The sequence below is a fragment of the Cottoperca gobio genome, chromosome 4, assembly GCF_900634415.1.
Source record: "Cottoperca gobio chromosome 4, fCotGob3.1, whole genome shotgun sequence".
Taxonomy (NCBI): domain Eukaryota; kingdom Metazoa; phylum Chordata; class Actinopteri; order Perciformes; family Bovichtidae; genus Cottoperca; species Cottoperca gobio.
The window spans coordinates 12,932,639-12,956,673 of record NC_041358.1 but is presented as its reverse complement, the minus strand read 5'-3'; the positions used below and the strand labels follow the sequence as shown (position 1 = coordinate 12,956,673).

The 24,035-nt window shown below is 41.5% G+C and overlaps 3 protein-coding genes across 24 annotated transcripts in view; 2 read left to right on the top strand and 1 right to left on the bottom strand.

Moving 5' to 3' along the window:
• Positions 1 to 12,413, top strand: part of dock7 (dedicator of cytokinesis 7) — a 48,750-nt gene extending 36,337 nt beyond the window's left edge. For 8 of the 20 annotated variants that reach the window (XM_029429680.1, XM_029429668.1, XM_029429670.1 and 5 more), the window contains 18 exons: positions 130 to 226; positions 861 to 878; positions 2,146 to 2,242; positions 2,397 to 2,531; positions 2,625 to 2,777; positions 3,335 to 3,493; positions 3,612 to 3,712; positions 3,827 to 4,019; positions 4,132 to 4,275; positions 4,599 to 4,730; positions 5,744 to 5,758; positions 8,065 to 8,190; positions 8,314 to 8,403; positions 8,488 to 8,724; positions 8,907 to 9,050; positions 9,207 to 9,313; positions 9,729 to 9,896; positions 11,628 to 12,413. In XM_029429680.1, the coding sequence (XP_029285540.1) occupies positions 130 to 226; positions 861 to 878; positions 2,146 to 2,242; positions 2,397 to 2,531; positions 2,625 to 2,777; positions 3,335 to 3,493; positions 3,612 to 3,712; positions 3,827 to 4,019; positions 4,132 to 4,275; positions 4,599 to 4,730; positions 5,744 to 5,758; positions 8,065 to 8,190; positions 8,314 to 8,403; positions 8,488 to 8,724; positions 8,907 to 9,050; positions 9,207 to 9,313; positions 9,729 to 9,896; positions 11,628 to 11,670 (2,159 nt within the window). In that variant the 3' untranslated portion in view covers positions 11,671 to 12,413. Of the gene's footprint in view, positions 1 to 129; positions 227 to 860; positions 879 to 2,145; positions 2,243 to 2,396; positions 2,532 to 2,624; positions 2,778 to 3,334; positions 3,494 to 3,611; positions 3,713 to 3,826; positions 4,020 to 4,131; positions 4,276 to 4,598; positions 4,731 to 5,743; positions 5,759 to 8,055; positions 8,191 to 8,313; positions 8,404 to 8,487; positions 8,725 to 8,906; positions 9,051 to 9,206; positions 9,314 to 9,728; positions 9,897 to 11,627 lie in introns of all 20 variants that reach the window. The other 12 variants (XM_029429671.1, XM_029429667.1, XM_029429681.1 and 9 more) reach the window with 3 other exon arrangements.
• Positions 12,414 to 12,479: 66 nt separating this feature from the next.
• On the bottom strand, positions 12,480 to 20,921 carry usp1 (ubiquitin specific peptidase 1). 3 transcript variants are annotated; one of them, XM_029429688.1, is made up of 9 exons: positions 20,581 to 20,921; positions 19,877 to 20,113; positions 18,946 to 19,090; positions 17,650 to 17,751; positions 17,224 to 17,393; positions 15,975 to 16,681; positions 15,423 to 15,581; positions 14,973 to 15,174; positions 12,480 to 14,627 (listed from the first exon to the last, which is right to left on the bottom strand). In XM_029429688.1, the coding sequence occupies exons 2-9, from the start codon at positions 20,044 to 20,046 to the stop codon at positions 13,859 to 13,861; spliced, it is 2,424 nt and encodes an 807-aa protein (XP_029285548.1). In that variant the 5' UTR covers positions 20,047 to 20,113; positions 20,581 to 20,921; the 3' UTR covers positions 12,480 to 13,858. The 3 variants fall into 3 exon arrangements, with proteins under 3 accessions (XP_029285548.1, XP_029285550.1, XP_029285549.1); XM_029429690.1 differs by having other exon boundaries at positions 18,946 to 19,087; positions 20,581 to 20,920; XM_029429689.1 differs by lacking the exon at positions 20,581 to 20,921 and adding an exon at positions 20,320 to 20,464.
• An 851-nt stretch (positions 20,922 to 21,772) lies between these two features.
• The window catches only part of kank4 (KN motif and ankyrin repeat domains 4), a 70,582-nt gene continuing 68,319 nt past the window's right edge, over positions 21,773 to 24,035 (top strand). The window contains exon 1 of the mRNA XM_029429414.1: positions 21,773 to 21,809. The gene's annotated coding sequence lies outside the window, so the exon portion shown is untranslated. The remainder of the gene's footprint in view (positions 21,810 to 24,035) is intronic.

Genomic DNA, 24,035 nt, shown 5'->3' with positions numbered 1-24,035 from the left:
GTGCACTGTAACAGTACTGCAGATCCAACTACAGCTATTCAGACTAAGTCTGTCACATTTCACTTTGTACACACATACCTTCTTTCACCACCAATAAAAAAAGTAAACAATCCTTTCTCCACAATTTAGAGCGTAGTCCATCTGGCAGTGCTTTTGGCAGTCAGGAGAACCTTCGATGGAGGAAGGACATGACCCACTGGAGACAAAACAGCGAAAAGATGGACAAGTACGCTCTTTCTGACACTACATCCACTTTCCAGATTCTTACTTTATGTTACAGAAAAACCTAAAAGATACTCCCGAGACACCCCGAGCTGATTAATGACTAAAATGTGTTCTGTGTTCTCTGAAGGAACACACACAGATCATTTTAAGTGCATAAAGTATGTGTACAGAAAGCCATAAATGTGTATGGAAACGTTGGTATAGACCGATACCAATCATGTTCTATCTTTAAGTGTAAGATAAAAGTGTGAAAATGGTCCTTTAATCCTCTTATCAGGATATCACTGCTAAAGTCCATCTAGTAATAAATGCAAACATCACAAACTCTCCCAAAGCCCCTTCTTCAACGTTCATTGTTATTTTCCATATGTTTTGCCTTTTCTATATGGATTTACATAGGAACAGAATCAGACTTACTTAAAATCCATGTTTGCCAAGACGCAGCAGATAACTGTGTTGCATGTACAGTTTTGTATCTCACGTCACTTATTTTGTCAAATGGTGACATAAGATCCAGCGCGATGCTTTTTTTTGGTTTTTGAAATTTAATTTTACTCTCTGTTGTAAATTCATTTATTATTTATCATTTATTGTTCATTTCCATTTGTTCTCTCACGTTGCTGTTTGTTATGTAGGAGTCACAGATCAGTCAGGTATTGTATGGTCCACATTTGCTGTGTGCTCCTTTTTAATCTTCCCCTGCTTTGGTTCCTCATTCATGGTGTATTCACATGCTTGTGGGCAGTTAAACAGTTGCAATGGACACAAAGTGTATCTAATAGTTTCCCTCCTGATTTAAACAAGTCATGGCTCCTGATGCACCCATAGTAGGATTAATGTCTTCTCCATTTTGACTTCTTCACACATGCACATGAATGCACCAACAGAGACTTCCTGTTTCTGGTTCTGACCCTTGACCCCTCCTCCTCCATCATTCCCTCTGTCCTGGTAACAGTGTTTGTCTCGGGGTTGGTAGTGGTTGCAGTGAGTCTGTTTTGCTTTTTAACCAGTGTGCTTCTTGTTTTGGGTTCTGACTCGTGTGTGTGTGTCGTCGTCGTCGTCCCCCTGGTTGCTGCTGCACCCAAACACAAGGCAAATGTAGCAATAGCTCTTGTTTGTCATAGATGCGTTTGTTCTTTTGGAAAATATAAAAGTCAGATGCATTACGACTTAAAGCCAGCCCTGTTTATGCTTTCATATACTCAAACATTTAGGACATGTAGATGTACAACTTTTAGCTCTAGTGTTCCCCCTGTACACCAGGAATGGATTTCTTTAAGGCTGCTCCTTCTTAGTCCATTAGTCGACCGATTTAATGGTTTTAGTCTTAGTTGACTAAGATTACTTTCGTCGATTAGTCATTTTTTATGCTTTTTTCATGCAGAGTGACTTATTTTCAAGTAACTTTGAGCACATCTCTTGTAAACACAAGATTTAAAGTGGTGCTTTTGCATGATTCTTTGTGGAGAAACTTAGTTTTACAGATCAATTTAATCAACTAATTAATTAGTTGACACGTTGTATGAGTGTTAGTCGACTCAGACTCTCTGTAGTCAAGGACAGCCCTACTTCAAACCTCGTACCCTCTGCTGAGGGAAGTTATAGGTTTGCACTAGTGTCTACATGTTGATCTGCATGCATTGTGTCTGTGGATCATCTGAATAGTTTGAAGTATTTGTGCCTTGCTGGTGAAGAGCTTTATTGTTTAAAGATACAATATTTCATAAACGTTTCTGGAAACAAGACAATTGGCTGAGATTCTACTCTGCACATACTTTTTTCTTCGACACACAAAGTTCCTACATTGTTCATGACAATGGCTGGAATCTCATGCAGCATTCATCGGAGGACATTATCAACGTCGCAATTTGGGATTTGTTGATGGTTTTATGACGGTGCTTTCTGATTTCTTGATCGTAGGACCAGAGCAGAGCTGGAACATGAAGCACTCATCGACGGTAACCTCGCGACGGAGGCCAACTTAATTATTCTCGATACTTTGGAGATCATTGTACAGGTATGCAAGTGAACAGGACTGTTTAATATTTACCCATGCTGAATGCACGAGTGTACTCAAATATACAGAAATTGAGTTATGTGCTGTAACACTTAGTATACATAAAGCCAGCCATGCTCCTATAAACACTGCATGTGTGTCACTCTGCCTTCAGACAGTATCAGTGACGGAGTCCAAGGAGAGTATCCTGGGTGGGGTGCTGAAGGTGTTGCTCCACAGCATGGCCTGCAACCAGAGCGCCCTCTACCTCCAGCATTGTTTTGCCACACAGAGGGCGCTGGTGTCTAAGGTTAGGTTTCAGATCATCCTTGCAACTTCTTCCAGGACTTCATACTTGTATTGCATTTTGTCAATGTGGGTGTATTTCTCTCTGCCTGCGTAGTTTCCTGAGCTGCTGTTCGAGGAGGAGACGGAGCAGTGTGCTGACCTGTGTTTGAGATTGTTAAGGAGCTGCAGCAGCAGCATAAGTACCATCAGGGCCCACGCCAGCGCCTCTCTCTACCTCCTCATGAGGCAGAACTTTGAGATCGGCAACGTGAGTACAACTGCAAAACTAAAGATTTACAACCCTAAAGGTTGTGCTTTTAGATCGATGGCAACATTTGTTCATAAACCTGGATTATGGGTTGTAAATGTTAAACACCCCCTGGAGTGTAGCTTTCATAGAACTACTACGCTGCATCACTGGCGAAGCTTAAAAATACCATCGCCTGTCCCACACATGCCTCTAGAAATGACCTCTGATTGAATCGTGCATGTTAAGAAGCCTTGTGAAGCCATGCGCTCTGCCAGCCCTTCTTATTGTTTGGCCACTTGTCAGCTTTAAACGGGTTTTGGATCGTTTTCATCGCCCATTTTAGTACAAAGTGCAATCAGCCATCCAATTTAGGCCCAATTATTGGTGAATGCATCATTTCCTCTGGTGTAATAAAGGCAGACTTTTCCCACAAAGACCTTTTTTTGAAAATGAATCCCAAGCTAGAAAGGACGTCTGCTCTGCAGAGAGCTTCCTTGGGACAAACAAGAGCCAGTAGCCTCGCAAGATTATCGTTTGTTAAAAACCTTTTTTTCTCTTTGTGGTTACACTTTCAGAACTTTGCCCGAGTGAAGATGCAAGTGACCATGTCTCTTTCTTCGCTGGTGGGAACGTCTCAGAACTTTAACGAGGAGTTTCTGCGTCGCTCTCTAAAGACCATCCTCACCTACGCAGAGGAGGACCTGGAGCTGAGAGAGACCACGTTCCCAGACCAGGTACTGAGTTCATCACATCGTGAAGTTGTCCTCCATCACATGGAGAGAAGACTGACTGACAACTTGTAAGATAAAAGATTGGAGTAGCTGTAACACAAGGTCTATATTTATTTTTCAGGTCCAGGACCTTGTGTTTAACCTGCACATGATCCTGTCCGACACAGTCAAGATGAAGGAGCACCAGGAAGACCCTGAGATGCTGATAGATCTCATGTACAGGTACTGAATTCGTGCACACTCTCCACCTTTTAGATCGCAAATTTATTACGGAACTGTGATCATCGTCATCTTGTTCTTTGTGTGCTTTCATGTGTGGTGTGTCTGTGTCTCCAGGATCGCAAAGGGTTACCAGACGTCACCGGACCTGCGGCTGACGTGGCTTCAGAACATGGCTGGCAAGCACTCGGAGAGGAACAACCACGCTGAAGCTGCTCAGTGTCTAGTGCACAGCGCTGCTCTGGTAGCGGAATACCTGAGCATGCTGGAGGACCGCAAGTATCTGCCTGTCGGCTGTGTCACCTTCCAGGTAAGGAGAGCACTGGATACGTGTAATGTGGGTGCACATGACTGGCAACACAAATGTCTGCTGATGCGTGCACGTGTATTTGTTCATTTGTGTGTACACGCGTGTGCTCCAGAATATTTCCTCCAACGTGCTGGAGGAATCTGCAGTTTCTGATGATGTGGTGTCACCGGATGAGGAGGGAATTTGCTCAGGGAAATATTTCACTGAGATCGGCCTCGTGGGACTCCTGGAGCAGGCTGCTGCCTCTTTTTCCATGGTGAGAAGGAGAGATGGGTGATTTAGATGAATGGATGTTGACAAGCAAGTGGCTTCCTCTTTCTCTCACCAAACAAATGCATTTTACTATGGCTCTTACACTAGCAGTACGTATGGGAATAAAAGCTACTGGTTACTTATCAGAAGATCTGTACAGAGAAATGTGCAATGCAAAGGCTGTGGCCGGATGTCCGTGGAACTTTTCCAGCGATCCTCATTGAGGCTTTTGAGGCTCTGAACATCTTTGAATTGAGTCTCAGGTGTCGCTATTTCTTTCCATGGCCGATTGTACCATACTAACATTTGTCTTGATCTCACGTCCAGGCGGGCATGTATGAGGCGGTAAACGAAGTGTACAAGGTGCTGATCCCGATCCACGAAGCCAACAGGGACGCAAAGAAGCTAGCCACCATTCATGGTAAACTACAGGAAGCCTTTGGCAAAATTGTGCATCAGGTAAACACACAGACACACACACACACACACACACACTCCCACACACGGTGTAGATCTACCCTTCCACAATAGGCTCCAGCAGCTTGAGGTGCAAAACTGACACTTAATTTATACAAATGAGTATTTTTTTAAATCTCAGTGTGACCCAGATTTATATGTTTTTCTATTCTCTTGCTATGAAAAGATCACATCTGGGTCACATAAGGTTGTAGGTGAAGGTTGTCCCCCCCCCCCCCCCCCCCCTTTGTTCCTGTGTAAATTCAGTACTAGGCATCAAGTGTTAAACAGAAAAGCATGTTCGAAGATCATCACTCAATATGAACACCCAAAAGCCTCACTTACAGTCGCACGAATGTGTCTTTTGTGTACATCTGTCACATTTATAGGGCGGTGTAGATTATGTTTTTTCCCAGCAGGATTTTATAATGGATAAATGTCACAAAACCAAGGTCGGGCCCCAAGGAGCAGTTTCTCATCTATAATGCCTCAGAATACTTTGCATTCCTTACGATCGTCACACAAATAACGCAGTAGCAACACCTGACACAGCTGTAAATATCCTGGAAGTGTAGTTGCCACAGTTGATCACACAGAAACAGCTTTGCATGGTTTAATTATTTGCCATTTATTTCTAATGTATTTATTTATTTATACTTGATCAGATACCTTGCATGTTGTTATTATATTTGTCAAGAGGAAGAGAGACTCCTGTTGTGGCGTTTCTTAAAGGCTAGTCATGTGACTCCTAATGACGCTGTCTAGTAACAGTGTGGGCCCGGTTACAGCCGGCTGGTGTGCAGAGCAACTGGGTTTTTGGGTTACAAAAAAGATGTCTGCTTGTTTTTGTCAGAGGTCAGTTGCTCTGTTCTCCAGCTCGACTGCTACTAACCTGGACAAGTGTCAAAGAGTCTCCTTGCTGTAACATCACTGTGTGTGCAGATGCCACACTGTGTGTGTGTGTGGGGTGTTTCTGTGTTGTCGTTCACTTGTCCTGTATTCTCTTTGTCACACAGAGTACTGGCTGGGAGGTAGGTGGCTAAACGGTTCCTGCTTGGCCCTGCTCGTGTTGTTTATCTTTTCGTATTGTTGTTTTATTTACTCTCATCTTTTTTATTTGCTAGCTGTGGGCATTCTGTTGCTCTCTTTGCTTTGTTACACACAGCCAATCCATTAACATCTGCAGACAACGTCACCTGTCTGCCCCCGCTGGGGGAACGTGCTGTACAAGCAGCAGCACGCTCACCGTTTTCCTCTCTACTTCCTCCTCTTCATGTGCAAGAGGAGCTTTCGTTTTTATAACGTGACAGTGTCGGCAGGCTGTGCATGGGAGCCACAGTGTGTGACTCAGTCTCAGTGAATGCATCACCTGCACAATCCGCACTCTCCCCGTCTTCATCTTCTGTCTGTGTGCGTCAGTCAGAACACACTCATTGACTGACACCGTCTGCTGTCACACTTCATCTCATCTCATCTTCAAACCACAGGGCTCGATTTCAGTGCACCGTTTTAGTTTTTTTACGTGAAGGGTATCCGTTAGCCTCCTTGCTCTGGCCATTGGTCGTTGTTTTGAGCCTTTTAAAGCACAAGTGTTGCAGCTGGATCCAAATTCCTGAGGCAGTCGTGTGTTTTTTACACGAGGGTTCAACTCACAGTAATCTCAAGGTTACTTGATTTTTCCCTTTTTGATTTGATTAGTTCTTATTCTTGCACTTTTTTTCTTTTTTATAGTTCAAGCTAAATCGATCCCTGATTTATTTTTTCATCCATTCTGTTCTTTTGTTAACAGTATTAACCTCTGAGTTCTCGTGGTTTAATGCATGAAGAGCAGTCCGTGTTCCTTTTGGAAATGCACTGAGCGTGCATGTTGTGTTTCTGAAGGTTGTGGCTCTTTTCTTTTTCTTTTCTCTTAACTGTCTGTCTTTGCATGGTCTGGATCCTCCACAATGACTTTATGTTCCTTCTTCAAAATCAATGGAGATATTTATGTTGTGCTAGTTTGTGTTGTTTTTTGAAATTCTCTGGAGGAACCCAATCCTCATTAAAATTTGTTCTGTTTTCTCCTTTTTGATTTCCCTGGTTGCTGACCCTTCCTTCCCACTTTACTTAATTTTGTCTTGTGGTAAGTTCCTTAGTTTTCAGGGCCTCCTTAAATTTGTGCTAAAATTTCCTTTTGAATAAGCAGTTATAGTAGATATACAAGATGGATTTTTAAGATTTGCCTCAAGCTTGCAGTTACCAAGAGCGTTTATTAAATGATATTTTACGAGAAGCCAACCTGCGCAACTTATCCACAGCTTCTCCCTTTGTCATGTTATACACACACACACACACACGTTCACTCGAATACACTTGTATCAGACCTGCTGTGCTTTCTGACTTTTAAATATTTACTTTATTGTGAAGATACAAGTAGAGCTCTGTGCAACATTCTGAGTTCCTGGATTTGATGGCCATTATTCCTAAAATATGACAGAGTGGTTGTGTTAAGGCATCAGTTTGAAGTAGTCATGGTCATGAGACTCTTTTCTCAGGGTTTCTTTTCTTCTCCGTCTCTCCTCGTGACTCTTGTGGCTGATTTGATTGAAACGTCACTGTTGCTTTTTATCTTTTATCTTTTATCTTGGGCTATTGTGTGAAAGCAGGCAAAACGCACACATAGGAAATATGTACGTACATGCTGGGCAAGAAGAAGAAAGTCAAAGTTAAAGTTGATTTTAATTGATCGACTAACATTCTTATGTAGGAGTATCTGTCATAGGTTATTCTGCTGGCTGGTAAATGATATTTTAAAAGCGGTGAAACACTGCAGCTGCCTGTTTTCTGTGTTCTTCATTAGAATTGTAGGAAAGGAAAGAACCCTCTCATAAAAACAGGAACTTCTACAGCGGGTGCAAATATGTGGTGCCTGCTTATTGCTGTGGGACTGTGGTTACCAGTGACACAATGTGAGGATGATAATCTAGAGGTTGTCGACCTCCTCTTGGCTGCTTTCTATCTGATACTGGCATCTGTAGACAAACCGCTGACAGACTGCAACACAGTAGACAGAATAAGCAAATATGTCACTTATTACACAACATTGCTATTCCTTCAAGTCTTATCTACGTTTACCCAGATGTTTGCAGATTGCCGTTCAGATGATGAAACTTAGTTTCAATTTTAGCTTTCATTCACTACAACTGTGAAGTGCACAGTCGCTCCTGGATAACTATGTCATACTTTATTACAATATACCAGCAGTGATCATGACAAGGTCTCCACTGTGAGTTTAGTAAGTAAACACGTTGTTGTATGAGCACTAACATTCACCTCCCTCTGCTCGCAGCACGGGAAGAGGATGTTTGGTACGTACTTCAGAGTGGGGATTTACGGGTCAAAGTTTGGCGACTTGGACGAGCAGGAGTTTGTGTACAAAGAGCCCGCCATCACGAAGCTGGCGGAAATCTCTCACAGGCTAGAGGTAAATACCTCCACGTAGGTTCTAGGTTTCTCCGGTAATCCCACGATTCTTCTTTTCTTTTCCTTTTTTTATCTCCGTGCTTTGTGACTTTTAGTAAGAACTGATGAAGCTCTTTCTCCTCAGGGTTTCTATGGAGAGCGATTCGGAGAAGAACAAGTCGAAGTCATTAAAGACTCCAACCCGGTGGACAAGTGCAAGTTGGACCCAAATAAGGTCGGTGTTGGACAGAGTGCACGCTCCCACATCGTTATTCACCTTTAACAGAGGGAACACAATCTAATCTCTTTATTTCTGCAGGCGTTCATCCAGATCACATACGTGGAGCCGTACTTCGACACGTACGAGATGAAGGACCGCATCACTTACTTTGACAAGAACTACAACTTGCGGCGTTTCGTCTACTGCACCCCTTTCACTCTGGATGGGCGGGCACACGGGGACCTGCACGAGCAGTTCAAACGCAAGACCATCCTCACCACCTCCCACGCGTTCCCCTACATCAAGACTCGCATCAACATCATCCACAAAGAGGAGGTGCGTCAACAGCCCAAGCTTTAATAAAGATTTATATGTTTGTATTATTAGTGCAAAGCAACATACAGTATCTTATCTCTACCTGTGGAGATTAAGTGGTAATAAAAAGAAGCTGCTTTACCCAACTCTCACTCAGTCAGTCACCCTGATCACTGATCGCTTGTATCTTTGTCACTTTCCAGATTATATCCACACCCATCGAGGTGGCAATAGAGGACATGCAGAAGAAGACTCAGGAGCTGGCCTTTGCCACCCACCAGGACCCTTCTGATGCAAAGATGCTGCAGATGGTCCTACAGGGATCAGTGGGCACAACTGTCAACCAGGTAAAGTTTTAAGATGTCAGGCATTTATTTGCATTAGTACATCGGGGTAATTTCCTCGAGAGGAAAGAGAAGCACAAGGAAAAGGTCGTCTTTGAGGAATTTCTCAGGATAAGTGAAGTTTTAGATGAATAATCATCGCTCTCTGTTTTTCCTCAGGGTCCTCTGGAGGTGGCTCAGGTGTTCCTGTCAGAGATTCCCAGTGACCCAAAGCTTTACAGACACCACAATAAGCTACGGCTCTGCTTCAAAGACTTCACAAAGAGGTATGGGCTGTGGAAGATGAATCCACGTGCATGTGAACGATTTGTCTCAGGGACACATTATTTAATTTGGAAGCGCAAAATGATGAGAAAACAATCTCCAAATTCCGCGATAATCCATATCTCTCAATAATGAGAAAATAGTGTTTTGATTGGGTTCATGTTGATTTCTGTGCAAAACAGAATATTTGTCTATTCTCATGGATGCTTTGACAACTGTTTCACCAGATGAAAAGTGAACGTTAAACTTCGCCTATAGCTGACAACCTTACCACGACCAGAGGCTTAGTAAGCCTTCTACAAAACAATGAGCAAAGATTCTCCATCTACAGTAGCAAGTTATTTTGACATCTACCTGTTGCCCCTATCACAAATGTCAGTGTACAGATTCTACATGCCACTCTTTTCTCTGCCAAAGGTGTGAAGACGCCCTGCGTAAGAATAAGAGCCTGATTGGTCCAGACCAGAAAGAGTACCAGAGGGAGCTGGAGAGGAACTATCACCGCCTGAAGGAGGCGCTGCAGCCCCTCATCAACAGAAAGATCCCACAGCTTTATAAACCTGTACTGCAGGTCAACGCACACAGGTAGGACTGTTTCTGAGTGTGGATGTCGATAAGACGAGGTGTCCAAAGGGCTACAGTTAGGCCCCTGAAAAAGTCTTAAACACCATTTTCCCAAGTATTAAGTTTTTTAGCTCGTTTTTAATATGTTTATTTGTCCTAAGAGGTTGTATGCTAAAGTTTTTATTGTATCATTGCCTGGACGTGTAGTGGGATTCTGTGTAGTTTATTATTTTTTGTGATATTTGTATGACTATGACATTTTTATCATTTTTTGTGACTTACTATATACCAGGGGTCTGCGACCTGCGGCTCTTTAACCCCTCTGTAGTGGCTCCTGTAGCTTTGACAAAACAAAAACATGGAACATGTATTTTTTGTTGCACAGCGGACAATCTTTCAAAGGCAACGCCTCTTATCTTGGAGTTCGAGGGTGATATTGTGACACTGAAATAAAATATATTTTTGTAATATTTCGTCAACTAAAAAATGCGTCACATTCTCCTGCGTCTGCGGGCGCGGTGCCTTTCCCTGCAGGTGGCTTATCTTGAGTTGCAGACTCCCGTCTAACTCGGTATGCTAAAAAGAGATACGTTTCGGAGGAAAATAGTTTAATTCTGCGCGGACAGATACATTTGCTTTCCCTGTCAGCGACGCTGGCTGACCAGTGTGCTTGATATGTGGCGAGAAATGAGCAAACAGAAAATGTGATGTTGAAAAACGTTTTGTGGGACATTTGTGAGGCTGTTGTGACAAAGAAATGATCACCACCTCAAACACACTGAAACATAATTAAATACAAACTGGCCTATTTCTTTATGTTTACTCTTTTTAAGATATTAGGCTGCAGCTATACGTTTTTTTATTTCAAAGTGGGCTACTTATTTTATTCATTTCATTTTTATATTGTATTTTGATTGTTTTGTGCATTTTTATGTTATATTCATTTTTATTTTATTCAACAAATATGGGGAGGACTCAACTATACCTGCATACTTCTGTGTTTCATTTATTTCAAAGTAGGCCTGAACATGCTACTGTGTTCTATCCTTCTCTTCACAAGAGTTTGGTGTTTTCCTTTTGTTGAAACGGGTACAAAATAGCAACAGTTTCTTTTATTGTCATTCTGTAATTTCATAAATGCAACAAATGTAGTATAACTATATATTAAATCTATAAGCTGTGTTATCAAATATGTTTTGCGGCTCCAGACAAATCTTATTTGGTGGATTAGATGGTAAAGGTTGCCGACCCCTGTACTATACTGTGACTTTTAGTGACTCTTTCTAATAAACCTTACTCTGGGTGAGTCTCTCAATTCATTTCCTTTTTATTTAGTTCCCGTCTTTCCAAATAGCGTTGCATTATTACAGTGGTCCAAGGAGTTATGACAAACTCATTTATCTAGTTGTGCTATCTTCCCGTGAAATGTAAGTTAAAGTTAATGCTAGAACTCGAAGTTGTAACGAGGTCTTAGATTTACTTCAAGATTCCTGGACATACCCTGAAATTTGTTTTGGATGTGAAATTAAGAGTTTGTCTTTGCTTCTGTAAAAATCACGCAGCAAACGGACAGCTTGACAAGGTAGTTCGGGACTTTTGTTTAGAGTCTCTGTCCTGTGTTTGTGTTATTATTCGTCGGCCGGCCTACACGATAGGCGTGAAGTACAGTTAATCCCCCAAATCACTTTGTTGATCTATGAACAGATTTGATATTTCTAAATCAAAACGTGTTTTGTTTTTTCTCATTTGCAGAGATTCCTTCAGCAGAATGAGTCTCCGCAAGCTTGACATTTGAAGATGAAGAATACACACACAAACAACCAATTGCAATATTAATTTATTCTCGAGTGTAAATAGGAGTGTCTTGAAGGTTGGTCAGTGTTTCGGAGAACGTGCTAAAAAAGGCTAAAGTGCTGCAGCTTGGTACGTCATTCCAGTGTCTTAATTTGTTTACAGACAAACTGTTACACAATCAGAGGGATGGAAAAGTTGATCTTAAAGATTAAAAAGACACCTTGGCATTTTAACATTTTTATTTGCTGGCCATTTGCCACACAAGGGGACAAGTCTTAATATTTGTCACAGTGCAAGCACAAAGCTAATAACGTTTAGCTTTCCCTTTTGAAGCCAACAGAACCCGCTGGATGTGAACTAACAAGCCATTGAATACAAATAACTCTGCCATCTCTTCATTGGCTAAAGTGCCAAACACATTTTTCTTACGCCAAATAGTCTGCAGAAAAGGTACTATTGTAAAAGTCAAGGTGTCTATTTAATGATGTACTGTGTCAAAAAATCTGTATTCAATTTCATGCGTGCACTTTTTTTATTCCGGTGTAGCAATGCATTTTACAACTTAAAGGTTTATGTAATTGGAAACAGGCTGGTCGGGAGGAAGAAATGGTACCATTATTTATCATGATGCTTTATTTTTTGTTGAAAGAATGTTTTAAAGTTAGGTACTCAAAACATCCTTGTATAATTTTATGTATTTTGTTTATTTTAAATATTTTACTAAATAAATATTTTAATGTTCAATTCGATGTTTGTCTTCTTGCTTCCTCGTGTTATTTTGGACGTGAATAAGATTCTCCAGAGGACAGGTGAAGGTAAAAAGTTTATTGCGTATAGAATGAGACGACACACAGGCTGTCACATTATATGTAAGCACTTGTTAAATCCCAAAACTTGCTCTGAAAAGCCCTTTCCCCATGCACATGGGATTTATACTGACGATGCCCCGTCATGGGGGGTATTAATCACAAAGCTTAATAACTGATGCAATCCCTGAAACCATGGACTTAAACACTCTGCTGTAGAACCTGAGATGAAAGATCACCTTCACTGTGTAGTTGTTGGGATGTATGTGGAAGTGTAACATTTGTAGAAGTCGGACGTTGATTAATTTGAATTCAAAGCATTTAGTTTTACGATTCAGCTCACACACACGCACACGATTAATACACTGCCAACACTGGACGTATGAAGATAGCAAGCAATCTAATCCATACGTCTGAGATGCGTCTTAAAAAGATTGGTTGCTCTTGTAAAGTCTTGTAAATGCATACTAAAGGAGATGTGGAAGAACAAAGGCAGCTTTTCATAATCTGTCTGAACATATAGTCACCTTAAAGCGAGCCACTCAGCGACCTGCATTAACTTTGAGTAAAATATGTATAGTTTGGCATACATAAACATTTATTGTGTTTCATGTTAAAATGCCACAGATCAGTCTTAATACTTTAGGTTTTAAATGTAGAAAAACAACTTAAGGAATCTGCTAAACAGAAACGTCGAGGAGTTGGTGGGATAAGGCTTTTCTTCAAAATTGCAGCGTTATGTTCTCTAACCTCATGAAGCATATTATGTGTTGCTTTGCAAATGGGAAGAATATCTGGCTTTTAGTGGAGTAATCTATTACAAAACATATAGTCTCTTGTAAATGCAAATAAATGGATTTTAGGAAAGTATCCAGATAGACGAAGAAGTTCTCAACATTTAGCATTCAATTAGATTTTAGTTCAAAAGTGCTTTTCCAATTTGTAAAAAGGAACCATACAAACTCAATAACACGACATGTTATGGACAGTGACAAAAATAATAACCAAAACCAGTGTCAAAGAAAAATAAGTACAGAGCAAAAAGACAGATCAATATACCCATCTTCCAGAAGCAAGGACCACATCCCAAAAAAAAAAAAGAGTCTCAAAAAGCTTAACTAATCTCAGCACGTAGAAAATTAAATCCCAATTTATCTCAGCATTTCTAAAATATGACTTTGAACCTATATTGGTTCATGGAGCTCTGAGGCGAGCCTCTGTTTGCTCTGTGAAAATTATCTTCAGGTTAAGTGCTAATATGGCAGCCACAGTATGTTTGGCACGGTTTGTAGTAAAATACAGCTGTACTTTGTCTGGGTGCTCAGCTGCCAAAAAGCCTGTCTGGCACAAAACCCTGAGTCAACAGCGGCCCGTGTGTTCTGGTTAGTGTCCGGGTTCAGGCATCCTTCTGTAGAAAAGCAGGTACGGTGTCGATGAGGATGATGTCTCAGGGGAGCAGGCTTGCAGGAAATCCTCCTCCTCAAACAAACGCACCTCAGAGTCATCAAACAGCAGCCATTTGCCCTCATATTCAAGGAGGTTGTTCAAAGCCTGCTGCTCTGTGGCCTCCACCCCGCCACAGGAAGTCTTCTCTCCTCCTCTAGCCTCCTTGTTTAGTCCTGCTTCTGTATTTTGGCTCAGGCTATTAACTGGTTTCCTCCGTTTGGATCCCTCTGTTGATCCACTGCTGGAAGCTTTTTCCGTGTGTTTGCTGCTGCTCCCAATGTCACAACTAGCCAGACTCCTCTGGCCCCCTAAGAGTCCAACGGCCCCCTCTAACAGCTTCTTTCCTGCCGTTTTGCTGCCAGCCAAACTCGCACCTCTCTTCCCCCTTGCATTCAGACTGAAAGACACCTCTCCGTCATCATAGTCCAGCACTTCGTCTTTCACCCTCGTTGCCTCTTTACTTTCCTCCTCCTTCGTTTCTTTTGTGTCCCGCAGCCAGAGCTTCACATCTTTCAGATCGGACATACGGCAGTAGGCGGTGTAGTGGCCGCTGCTGATGGTGATGCCACTGTGCATGACCACAGCAAACAGCTGATAGCGTTGACCCATTGTGGACGAGGGCCGGGTGCACCACTCTTCCAGAGACAAGGTCAAAGGGGTCTGCAAGGGAGTGTTGACTTTAGACAGTCCTGCATATGGGTCCAAGCTTGGAGGAAAAGAAACGGAGATGAGTTACTACATGTGGCAGGCTTCATCAGTGTACTGTATGGGAAAATGGTTCCCAGGTTATTAACACAATGCATTAATATAAACTGGGTATATGGAGGAATGAAGTTAAAATGAATACACTTTAAGACTTCATCGCCACTTTCACTTCTAACCGCTTCCATCAGCGACACACAAGATGTACTTTAAAAATGTGACGTGAATTTGTAGCACATGACAGTGCGGTTATTTATTTTTTTAAAGGTCAATTGCGTTAGAAAAAAGGTCTTGGTACAGAACATAGTTTCTCAAACTGCAGCCCTCAGAAGGAAGTTTATCAACTCACTCAGAGCTGTTGGCAGAGAAGCGCTTCAGGTGAATGGTGATCACTTCAGGAGTTTTGTCAAACAGCAGACTTCTCTCAGCTTCTGTGTAATGATGACACGTCTCACAGAAGTATTTGTCCTCCCCAACGATGCGCTCCACTGATGCAAACTGGGAGATGGCCCATTTCAGAGTCTTCAGCTCTGGTTTGGGATCAGGAGAGACTGGGAAGAGAGAAGATCATATTTATTATCTGCATCGTGATCTGGAGGAAAGACGACGGCTGTACAGGTCAGATCGGTTTCATTATAATAAAACACCTCAAAAACATGTTGGCACTGTGCAGTCATTCTAAATGTTTACATGACCCATGCTAAGAGCTTTCGATGAATCATGGTACGGGGGGGGGGGGGGGGGTGAAGAGTTGCTGTATAAATGGCCGTTATAGCAGTAAAGTAAAAGCCGCCCTCACCCTCGGAGAGGTCGTCTGGGCTGCTGGGTTCGTCATCGAGCACCGGGACACTGATGTCCTGGAAGTCTTCTCTCCTCTCAGTGAAGCTCTCACACTCCAGACAGCGAGTCCGCAGAACCAGTCGGCCCTGGAACAAGTGCTCCATCATGTCCAGACCCTCTGGATATAACGGAGACAGAGTTGTGTTTTATGTCTGACCTCACAAACTACTGAGTCGCAGGGCAGAGGTTACATCTTTATGTATCTTTAGTCTCTATTCCAACTGTTTCTAAAATAAAATAACCAATTAAAGAGGAATAACACTGAAACAAATATCATTTTAAAGCTTTTTGAGGCCTCATATGATTCAATTACAATAACTTTATTTGCTCACTTTGTTCCTAAAGACTTAATCCAGAAAACTAAAGTTCCTCTTGGATGAAACGTAAATAAGCATATGGGAAGTATGACCTCTTAATTCTCAGTTAGCAACCTGTCAGTTCAAGAGTTTGATATATATTCCCCGTATTAAATCAACTCTGTCCTGTTCCTCTGATAGTAATAATCTCATACCTTGAAGTTTTACTGGCTTCTTGTCTTCAGCCATGTTCTGTGCTGAACTCTCCTCGCTGGTCTTGTGGTTCGGACTCTGCTGGTCAGTGAGTGCGCTCTCCTCCTCTGGTTTGTTTTGGGTCTTCACGGAGCTGATCTTCCCCACGCTGAGAAACTTGGAGAAAATACTTGGTTGTTTCCCAGAAGGCCTCAACCAGCTCAGCTTAGACCTTTTCTGTATTTTCCCATCTGCCTCTTTAGATGCCTTTTCACCTTTCCCCTCAGCGTCACTCCCTTTTTCCTCCTCCTTATTCACTTTCTTCGTCCCCTCATCCTCGGCCTCCTCTTCAACTTTGTCTCGGGTGTTGCCCACCGTGATGTCACTGGTGGACTTCCTCTTCGATCGAGTCAGGGGTTTATTATCCTCCGCATCAGATTTCTTGGACTTGACGGATTTTGGCTTCTTTTTGGCATTTCCCACTTCGGTGTCACTTTTCCTCTTGCCGCTGACTTGGCCGTCTTCTTCTGTGGGAGTCTTGGATTCTGTCGCAGAGCAGCTGGAATCCAAATGGCCGCCGTTCTCAAGTTTAACCTCAGATACATCGGCATCCTCTGTCTCCAACTCCTTCCTGATGGTGTCACAAGCCTCTTGGATATATCCCAGGATGCACTGCAGCACCTCCTGAGCGTCATGCTGAAGATAGCCTTCATACATGGGGTTCAGCTGCCTGCAACAGAGCGGTCACAATAAGTTCAGTTGTTTTTTTTAATGACTTAGATTTTTATTTGAGTTGTCCCTTTATAGTTAAAGTTTGATAGTTAACATTTTCTTGTTTTAGCTGTGAAAATGTGAACATGTGCTGCTATTCTTTGTTTGTATGACTGTTGCTCAAACAGTCATTTTAACAATTAAGTTTGTCAACTCAGAATTTTAAATATTTATATTAAATACAATCATAAAACACAGTCCATACATGTTCATATTCTTATCTATGGGTTTTGCTGCAGTGTTCTGCTCCTTAAGAAGCTATTAGTTGCTAATGCTATCCTATTGTATATGGGTGTTTTAGTATAAACAGTCAAAATAATGTTAATAGAAAAGGTTGGTTTAAGAAAAGACAACAGGTTCAAAGTTCTACTCGTGTCTCCTTGTACTGTACGTTGTGCACAAACACAACTTTGATTAGACATGAGCTACATTACTGCTTGAATTCCTCATATGAACGGCCATCTGGGCACCATTTATAATTCTAAATGACCACATCATTACCTGAGTGTGTGGAGTATTTTACGAGGCGGTGTAGAGAGTTCTCCTTCACTGAAGCCGTCGGGGTTTAACAGGAAGCTGCACTGCAGCTGCTCCACTGATGTTATCAGACTGTTGAAGCTCGAGAGGAGTTCCATTTGAGCCGGCAAAGTCTCAGTGACATCTTCTGACTGCTGAGAAGTCAAATACAAACAACAAACGAATAAATACGATGTTAGGTGTTTTAATTGTAGCTTTATATCCATTAAAACAACATTAGATCCAGACACAATAACAGAAATACTGTGCAGTGCAATGATTGCACCATAACAGACAAAAGCCATAAAATGACAAGCGTGGAGTATTATTGATCGAATATGTTCATTTCTGAAGCCATTGTTTGCAAATGTACATTTTGTAAAGTAAACATCTCACTTGTATTGTACCAACCTCTTCACTTTTATCACTTTCTTCCTTTGGTTTGTCCTTTCTTTTAGACAGGCTGTACAGTTTCTTTATGCCGTCTCTGAGCCCGGGGCAGTAGTACAGCACCTGCAGGAGGAAGCAGACACAAATGAGTCGTCAAATAAACCTCGACTACTTTACAAAGAATCAAAAATACTTAATTTATTACATTAATCATTAAACACAACTTGGACCTGGTTAAGCAGCAGGAAAATGTTATATGAATGGATGCATTTACCATTTAAAAAATAACTGATTCACAAATTAATTTATAGAATAAAAAGGTCAGTGTCCTGGCAGTACTGGGGCTTATGTTCTTAAAGCACATTCAAAAACATTTGATAACTAATGTTACTGCCTATAGCAGGCGGAACTGATTATGTTAGACCTTTGCAAGTGACATTTAAGGCATTGTAATAGCATCACATGCTTTATTTTGATCAAACTGAATTGAACAATTCTCAAGCCTTTTCACGACTGTGGATACCCGGTACAAAGTCAACGCCGTACACAATAATACCACGAGTAGTGACGTAACACAGCACTGACAGGTTGCCTCATTGTCTAACCAGCGGCCGAAAGGAAGAGTTTGCCCGACAATATTGTGTATTCTTTTGTCTACAAGTATGTCTTATTCCTAACCCGATGAAATATGACCCGACGGCTACAGAAACTATTCGAACAGGTGTGAGATCAAACAAGTGCTTGAATGTTACTGTCGATCTTTATACAACCAAACACTGCCAATACAGATAAGCCACAGTGAGAGGATCTGATATGAACGCAGAGTGTGTCAGTCAGGACGAGACGTAACAATGAAGAGCAGCCTCTTCTACAGGTGTTATCCCTAAAATACAGTCCTGTCCACTATGTTTTTCTTAGGGACAGGGAAAGTCATTTTGTTTCCTTCATAAGTGATTTCCTGTTAAGTTGCTTTATAATTCTTTACGCAAGACAAGAAAGCATTTTGATGTTATATGTTATGACTTATTATATTTCAAGACACACTGAAAGATAAAGATAAATCCATCACGAAGGTCAGATGAGACGATCACAATGCATCAGTGTAAACCACTTTACTGTTCATGTTCTGATGTCGGACTGCCCTTCATGAAATGGACACAGACCATTTACAAATAGTAATGATGCTCTTGGTTGTCTATGTTTATTGAGTTGTTTAGTCAATTTATTACGCTTACTTTGTAAAGCATTAGCCTTTCTATACATTTTACATACATACATGAAAGATATACATCCATTCGGTCTCTGGTGATGACCCACCTGTAAGATGCTGTTCAAATAGCAGGTGTTGCCCAAGTTGTTGAGCCCCACAAATGGCACCACGGTCTCTCTCTTGTCAAACGGCAGGAGAAGGCCGGCTGAGGCTGGACGAGGAGAAGGACCGGGGACCACCTGATCACAGCTGCTGAACGGTGAAGAAGAAAACATCATTTAAATTAAAAAGAGAAACATCATCACCTACTAGTTATTTGATTCTTGCAGTTTGACTAAGGCTGGGAAGTATGTTTGCAATCATTATCCACTGTTGTACAAAGTCTTAACGTGTATGAAACCAAATATGATTGATTGGCTAGATCTTATTTACAGTTTAGTCAATATCATTAACTTTGAACGCTGATATTTGTGAAATTATAACCTGATATAATTATATCACAATTTCAACATATTGAAAACGTTTTAGTCTAATTGTTCAAATATTAAGTTTTAGCAGACTTATGTGGTCAAAAGCAAGGGTTGCAGGACCTTTAATAATCCTTGAATGGGTTTCAAGGCACCCCTTGCTTATAAGGTCTCAGTTTTAAACCCTTATATTATATGACCACATTTATTGCTCTCCTTTCCCCAGAAAATTGAGGGTTGATCATCATATAAATGAAAAAACCTTTTATTTTTACTGATTTAAAAATGTTTTTGCAAGAGCATGAATATAATGATTTAAGGAAAATAAGGATGCATTCTAACCAAATGTCAAAAAATAAGATATCCTCATATTTCCTATGGTTTCCTCACAAAGCTGTAGAATTACAACATAAGTGGGATTGAATGGTGTCAAAATGACTGGCTGGCATGTGTTGGGGAAGAACTAACAGAACAACCAGACACACAATGCTTCAACAAAGTAAGGTAATAAAACAGTGTTGTGAACTTTGTATGACCCCAAATAAATCACACATTGACAGCACAGACCCACCTTGCTTCAGGCTCCACTTGTTCAACTGTTTTGGGCTCATCTGCTTGAGGTTCAGAGAAATCCAGAGCCCGCTTAGCTTCTTTCTTCTGAAGGAACTTCAGAGAAAGCTTACTCTTCTTGATGGGGCTCCCCAGCGCCGCCACAACATTTTCACCCTGCAGACCTGGCATCTTTTTTCCTGGTACAGTTACCTTAAAGATGTGCTTCCCCTCTACAGAGATGCAATAGCGCACCTCACTGGTAAAAAAGAGGAAACACAAAAGTGTATTTCATTGGGCGCCATCAGAGTTCAACGAGAACGAAAGTCACACTGCGCAGTTACGTAATTACAACCAAACTAGCTACATACAATTAATGTCGAGAGCTCTGGTTCACTAAATTCAACCTGGCTACCGAGCAAACACCGTATTATATAACATGTTAGCCCGCTAACGCTAACTTACTGCTGCCTCTCGTTTTCATTGCCCTCAACAACGTTTGAAACAGAATTGTTTACATTAGCAACCGTTATTTTATTAGCGTCAGAAATCAGCTAGGACGTAGTTAAAAGCCACAATAAGCTGCACTTTGCAGACAACACAGCAGCAAAAGTGGGTCAAACGATGTGGTGAAGAAGTGGGAGGAGGCACTCCGTTTCTAACAGTTCACTTGAACAAAACTAACTTTAAAAATCCCTACAGTGTCTTCAGCTCTTTTACGCTTACCTGAATGAGTCATTCCAGGTGGAACTTTAATATATGTCTCGAAATATCCAGTCTTAGAGATATTAACACCGAGATATTTACAGAGTGTTTGACGATTCAGACGGTCCAGCAGCAGAAGTTGCCGCTTTTTCCTGATGGAAGACCCACCAGCGGCTGCTTCGCCGGTGAAACGACGACACGAAAATGTAAACATCCGGCAAAAACGTCCCATTAATAGTCACTCCCTGATATTGAATGTATTTTAGACGTACACGTAAATCGTGTAAATGAGCGTAGACGTATGTTAAAATGATATCACAAGCAAGAGCTACATTACAGATCTCAGGCTTAGATTAGGACACCTACTACTTTTAGGACCCCCCTGGCCAGTTTCAGAAGCCATTTCTGTAGTTCTTTGTCTAGCCGCATCATGTTAGACTGAATTACACCGGTAGTGGTAGATTCTTCCTTCAAAATAAGAAGAAATAAGTAGTTGGTTGAACACAAATCCTAAACATGAGCTGTAATTAACTTGGATACAGAGCTTAACATAGTGTAACGGTTCAGATGCATCTTCTGTCTTTAAAGTTTACAACACACCCAGTATCCTGTATTATTTTAGTCTGCATGCTTCTGCATTTCAATTTTAGTTTGCCATTTAGCTAGTGTAAATGTGTTTTAAGATGAAAACATGGTTAGAGTTGTTGTGTATTTGGCACCTTTGACTTTTTGACCTGTTGTAGCTTTTGTTTTACTCTACAGATCTATATGAGTTAATTTTCTGTACATTACTTAGCACTTTGAAAAACAGTTTTGTGCATTCTCACAAAAAAGGGCAGATTTAACGATAAGAACCTGTGTTGCCCTTCATCGGGGTTTTTGGCTTTTATTTTGAAATTAGTAAACGGAAGTATAGTTGTATTTTGCCAGCAATGACAACAGTCCTTTTTGCGGAACTCAACCTAAAAAATATACTATTTGTGGATATTTTATATGATTGAGACGCATGATCCAACACTTGCTCTTCAATTTTCTTTAGGAAGACATTTATTTTAAATGAAGACACGAAACAAAACAGCTCGTCACCGAAAACGGTTGAAAACAGTTGTGAAGGGCAGTGTCCCCTTTCAACCGGCAGGGGGCAACATTGTACATGTAGATAGATGTTTAAGGGTCCAGCATCATTCCCTCATTCAAGAGCATCTCTTCATCTGACAGTCAGCAGAGGCTATTCTTCCACGATTTTCACGGTAAAATACTATTTACGATTGCTCAGCTTTCTACGAGAATAGATAAACTACAATCAGCTTGAGTGGTTTACCGCGGGAGTAGCCTATGTAATCTTTGTTTCGGTGTATCTGTATCAGTTGTAGTGTGTTGATTTTAATTGGGCTAAAGAGTGTTGTTGCTGGCGTGCGTTTTTATCATACGTGAAGGTTCACAGCACTTTTGCTCCGCTGAGAAAAATAAGAAATGACAGGTGTGTCGTTTCATTCCACACAGACAGTATAGGCATTTGTCAATACGATGGTATGTATACAGAAGGAGCCGCTGCTGCTGCAGCTGCTGCTGCTGCTGCTGCAGAGTGGCTGCTTGGTCAGCAGCAAAGATGTATCGATGGACATCCAGCTTCCAGAATCCACTCTATTTATTTTCTGGCTTGGTGATCAAGTGAAGTTGCAGTAATGGTGCTGATACAGTAGTGGACGGGAGTAGATTGGAGGTACCGTGTGGTAGTTGTGGTAGTGATGGAGCTACAGCATGCAATCACCATCCCCAGAATGTGTTATCTTTGCAATCTACATTTCTTCACTAAATGAGTGTACCAGAACCCAAATACCTCATTTTAATTGGGTTGAAACGATCTTATACCCCACATAATATGTGTAATAATTTCCTGATGAAATAGATTTCATTACAGATGTAATAATCAGCAGGCGATTTATCCAGGGAGCACTAGTGGGGAGGTGTTATTCTCTCACATCCCATCTAAAGCCTAACCAGAAGATGCATTATACAGAGGGATTACTGTGCCTCACCTCCCTCATCACCTCCTGATAACATCATTTTCTCAAGGGGAGCATTCTTTGCCTATGCTCCGAACAAGGCAGATCCTGTGCCACCCATGTCCTAAGCTTTGTGAAATCTAACACAATGCCTTGTTTTGATTGGTTATTGCATTACACTGGATGCAACTGGATTGTCAGATACTGAACAAGGTCACTGGACAGATTTGCTGAATGAAATGGTGGCGTAAATGTATGTAAATGACTTTTCAGAAGACATGAAACCACTGATCAAAAGAGAAAAAAACATCCACCTGTTCCTCGTTGAGTTTAGACATTGCCACCTATTGGCCGACCCCACAAGAATTTAACCCTTAACCTGTAGGAGTAAGGAGGTCCATTCTCCATGCACCAAGCAAATGAGTTTGCCTTTATCAAGGCAGGCTTTGTCCCAGGAGGCATGGAGCGCTCATGGCTGGAGCAGCAGAGGTTGGCGGTGTGGCAGCTCAAAGTCTTGGCCCATCACACTAACCCCCCCCCCCCTCTCGAGCATCCACCCACATTCTCCCCCATGAGGGGAACCCTGGAGGGAAAATGAAAGCATGTTGAGCGACAGGCAATGGTGCGCTCCAAGAATGAGAAGCATGTCCTGAAGTCGACTTCAGTTTACCTCCTGACAACAAACTCCTCTGTACACACAAGTGTGCCTTCCCTTTTGCCTTTTTTGTTGCAGGCCTGCAGAGTGTGGCAACACTGTTTAAACAACTAATCACACCAAACAAACAAGATGTAATATGTTAATTAATGAGCTATAGTAGTGCTGACAGGTGGATTTTGTTACCTTTGGACAGAGCCAGGCTAGCTGTTTCCCCCTGCTTCCAGACACGGTGCTAAGCTAAGCTAGCCTGCTGCGGGCTGTAGCTTCATATACACATATGAGAGTGGTATCAGTCTTCTCATCTAACTTTCGAAAAGAAAGCAAATACACGTAGTTCACAAAATGTTGAACTTTTCCTTTAATCGTTTGATCTCTTCGCACGCAAAACTGAAGGTTATTTAATTCACAAGAAATTATAACAGAGATATGCAGTGAATGTAAGAACTGGAACCATCAAAGGCAATTTTGCTTAATAAACAACTTTATATGATTAGTTGATTATCTTAATTGTTGAGAACATTTTCTGTGAATCATCAACTTATACAAAGACAATGTCTAAATGTGAGCCATTATCACAGTTCATGGCCTCAGTTTGGATATGGAAGCAATTCTTCCTTCTCAGATTGTTTCATTTAAAGGATTTTTAGAGGCCCGAAGGGGTGAAAACATCCAGTATTTCACAAGATGAATCAACTTTTTCAGCTCTTCAACTTACTGTGAGCAAAGGGCTGTTATTGCTTTGCTCTCCCATCAGCTAGGGTATTTATTTTCTCTGAAAGCCCCGGCAGACATCTCACACAGGCTCTGTTGAG

Bases quoted from the DNA above. Each gene is read 5' to 3' on its own strand.
- usp1 (XM_029429688.1), bottom strand. From the start codon at position 20,046: ATGCCAGGTCTGCAGGGTGAAAATGTTGTGGCGGCGCTGGGGAGCCCC. The intron at 15,582-15,974 runs GTATGAGATTAT...CGTTATATCCAG, and splicing joins GAAGCCAGTAAAACTTCAAG to AGGGTCTGGACATGATGGAG. The intron at 15,175-15,422 runs GTGAGGGCGGCT...CTCTCTTCCCAG, and splicing joins CCCAGACGACCTCTCCGAGG to TCTCTCCTGATCCCAAACCA.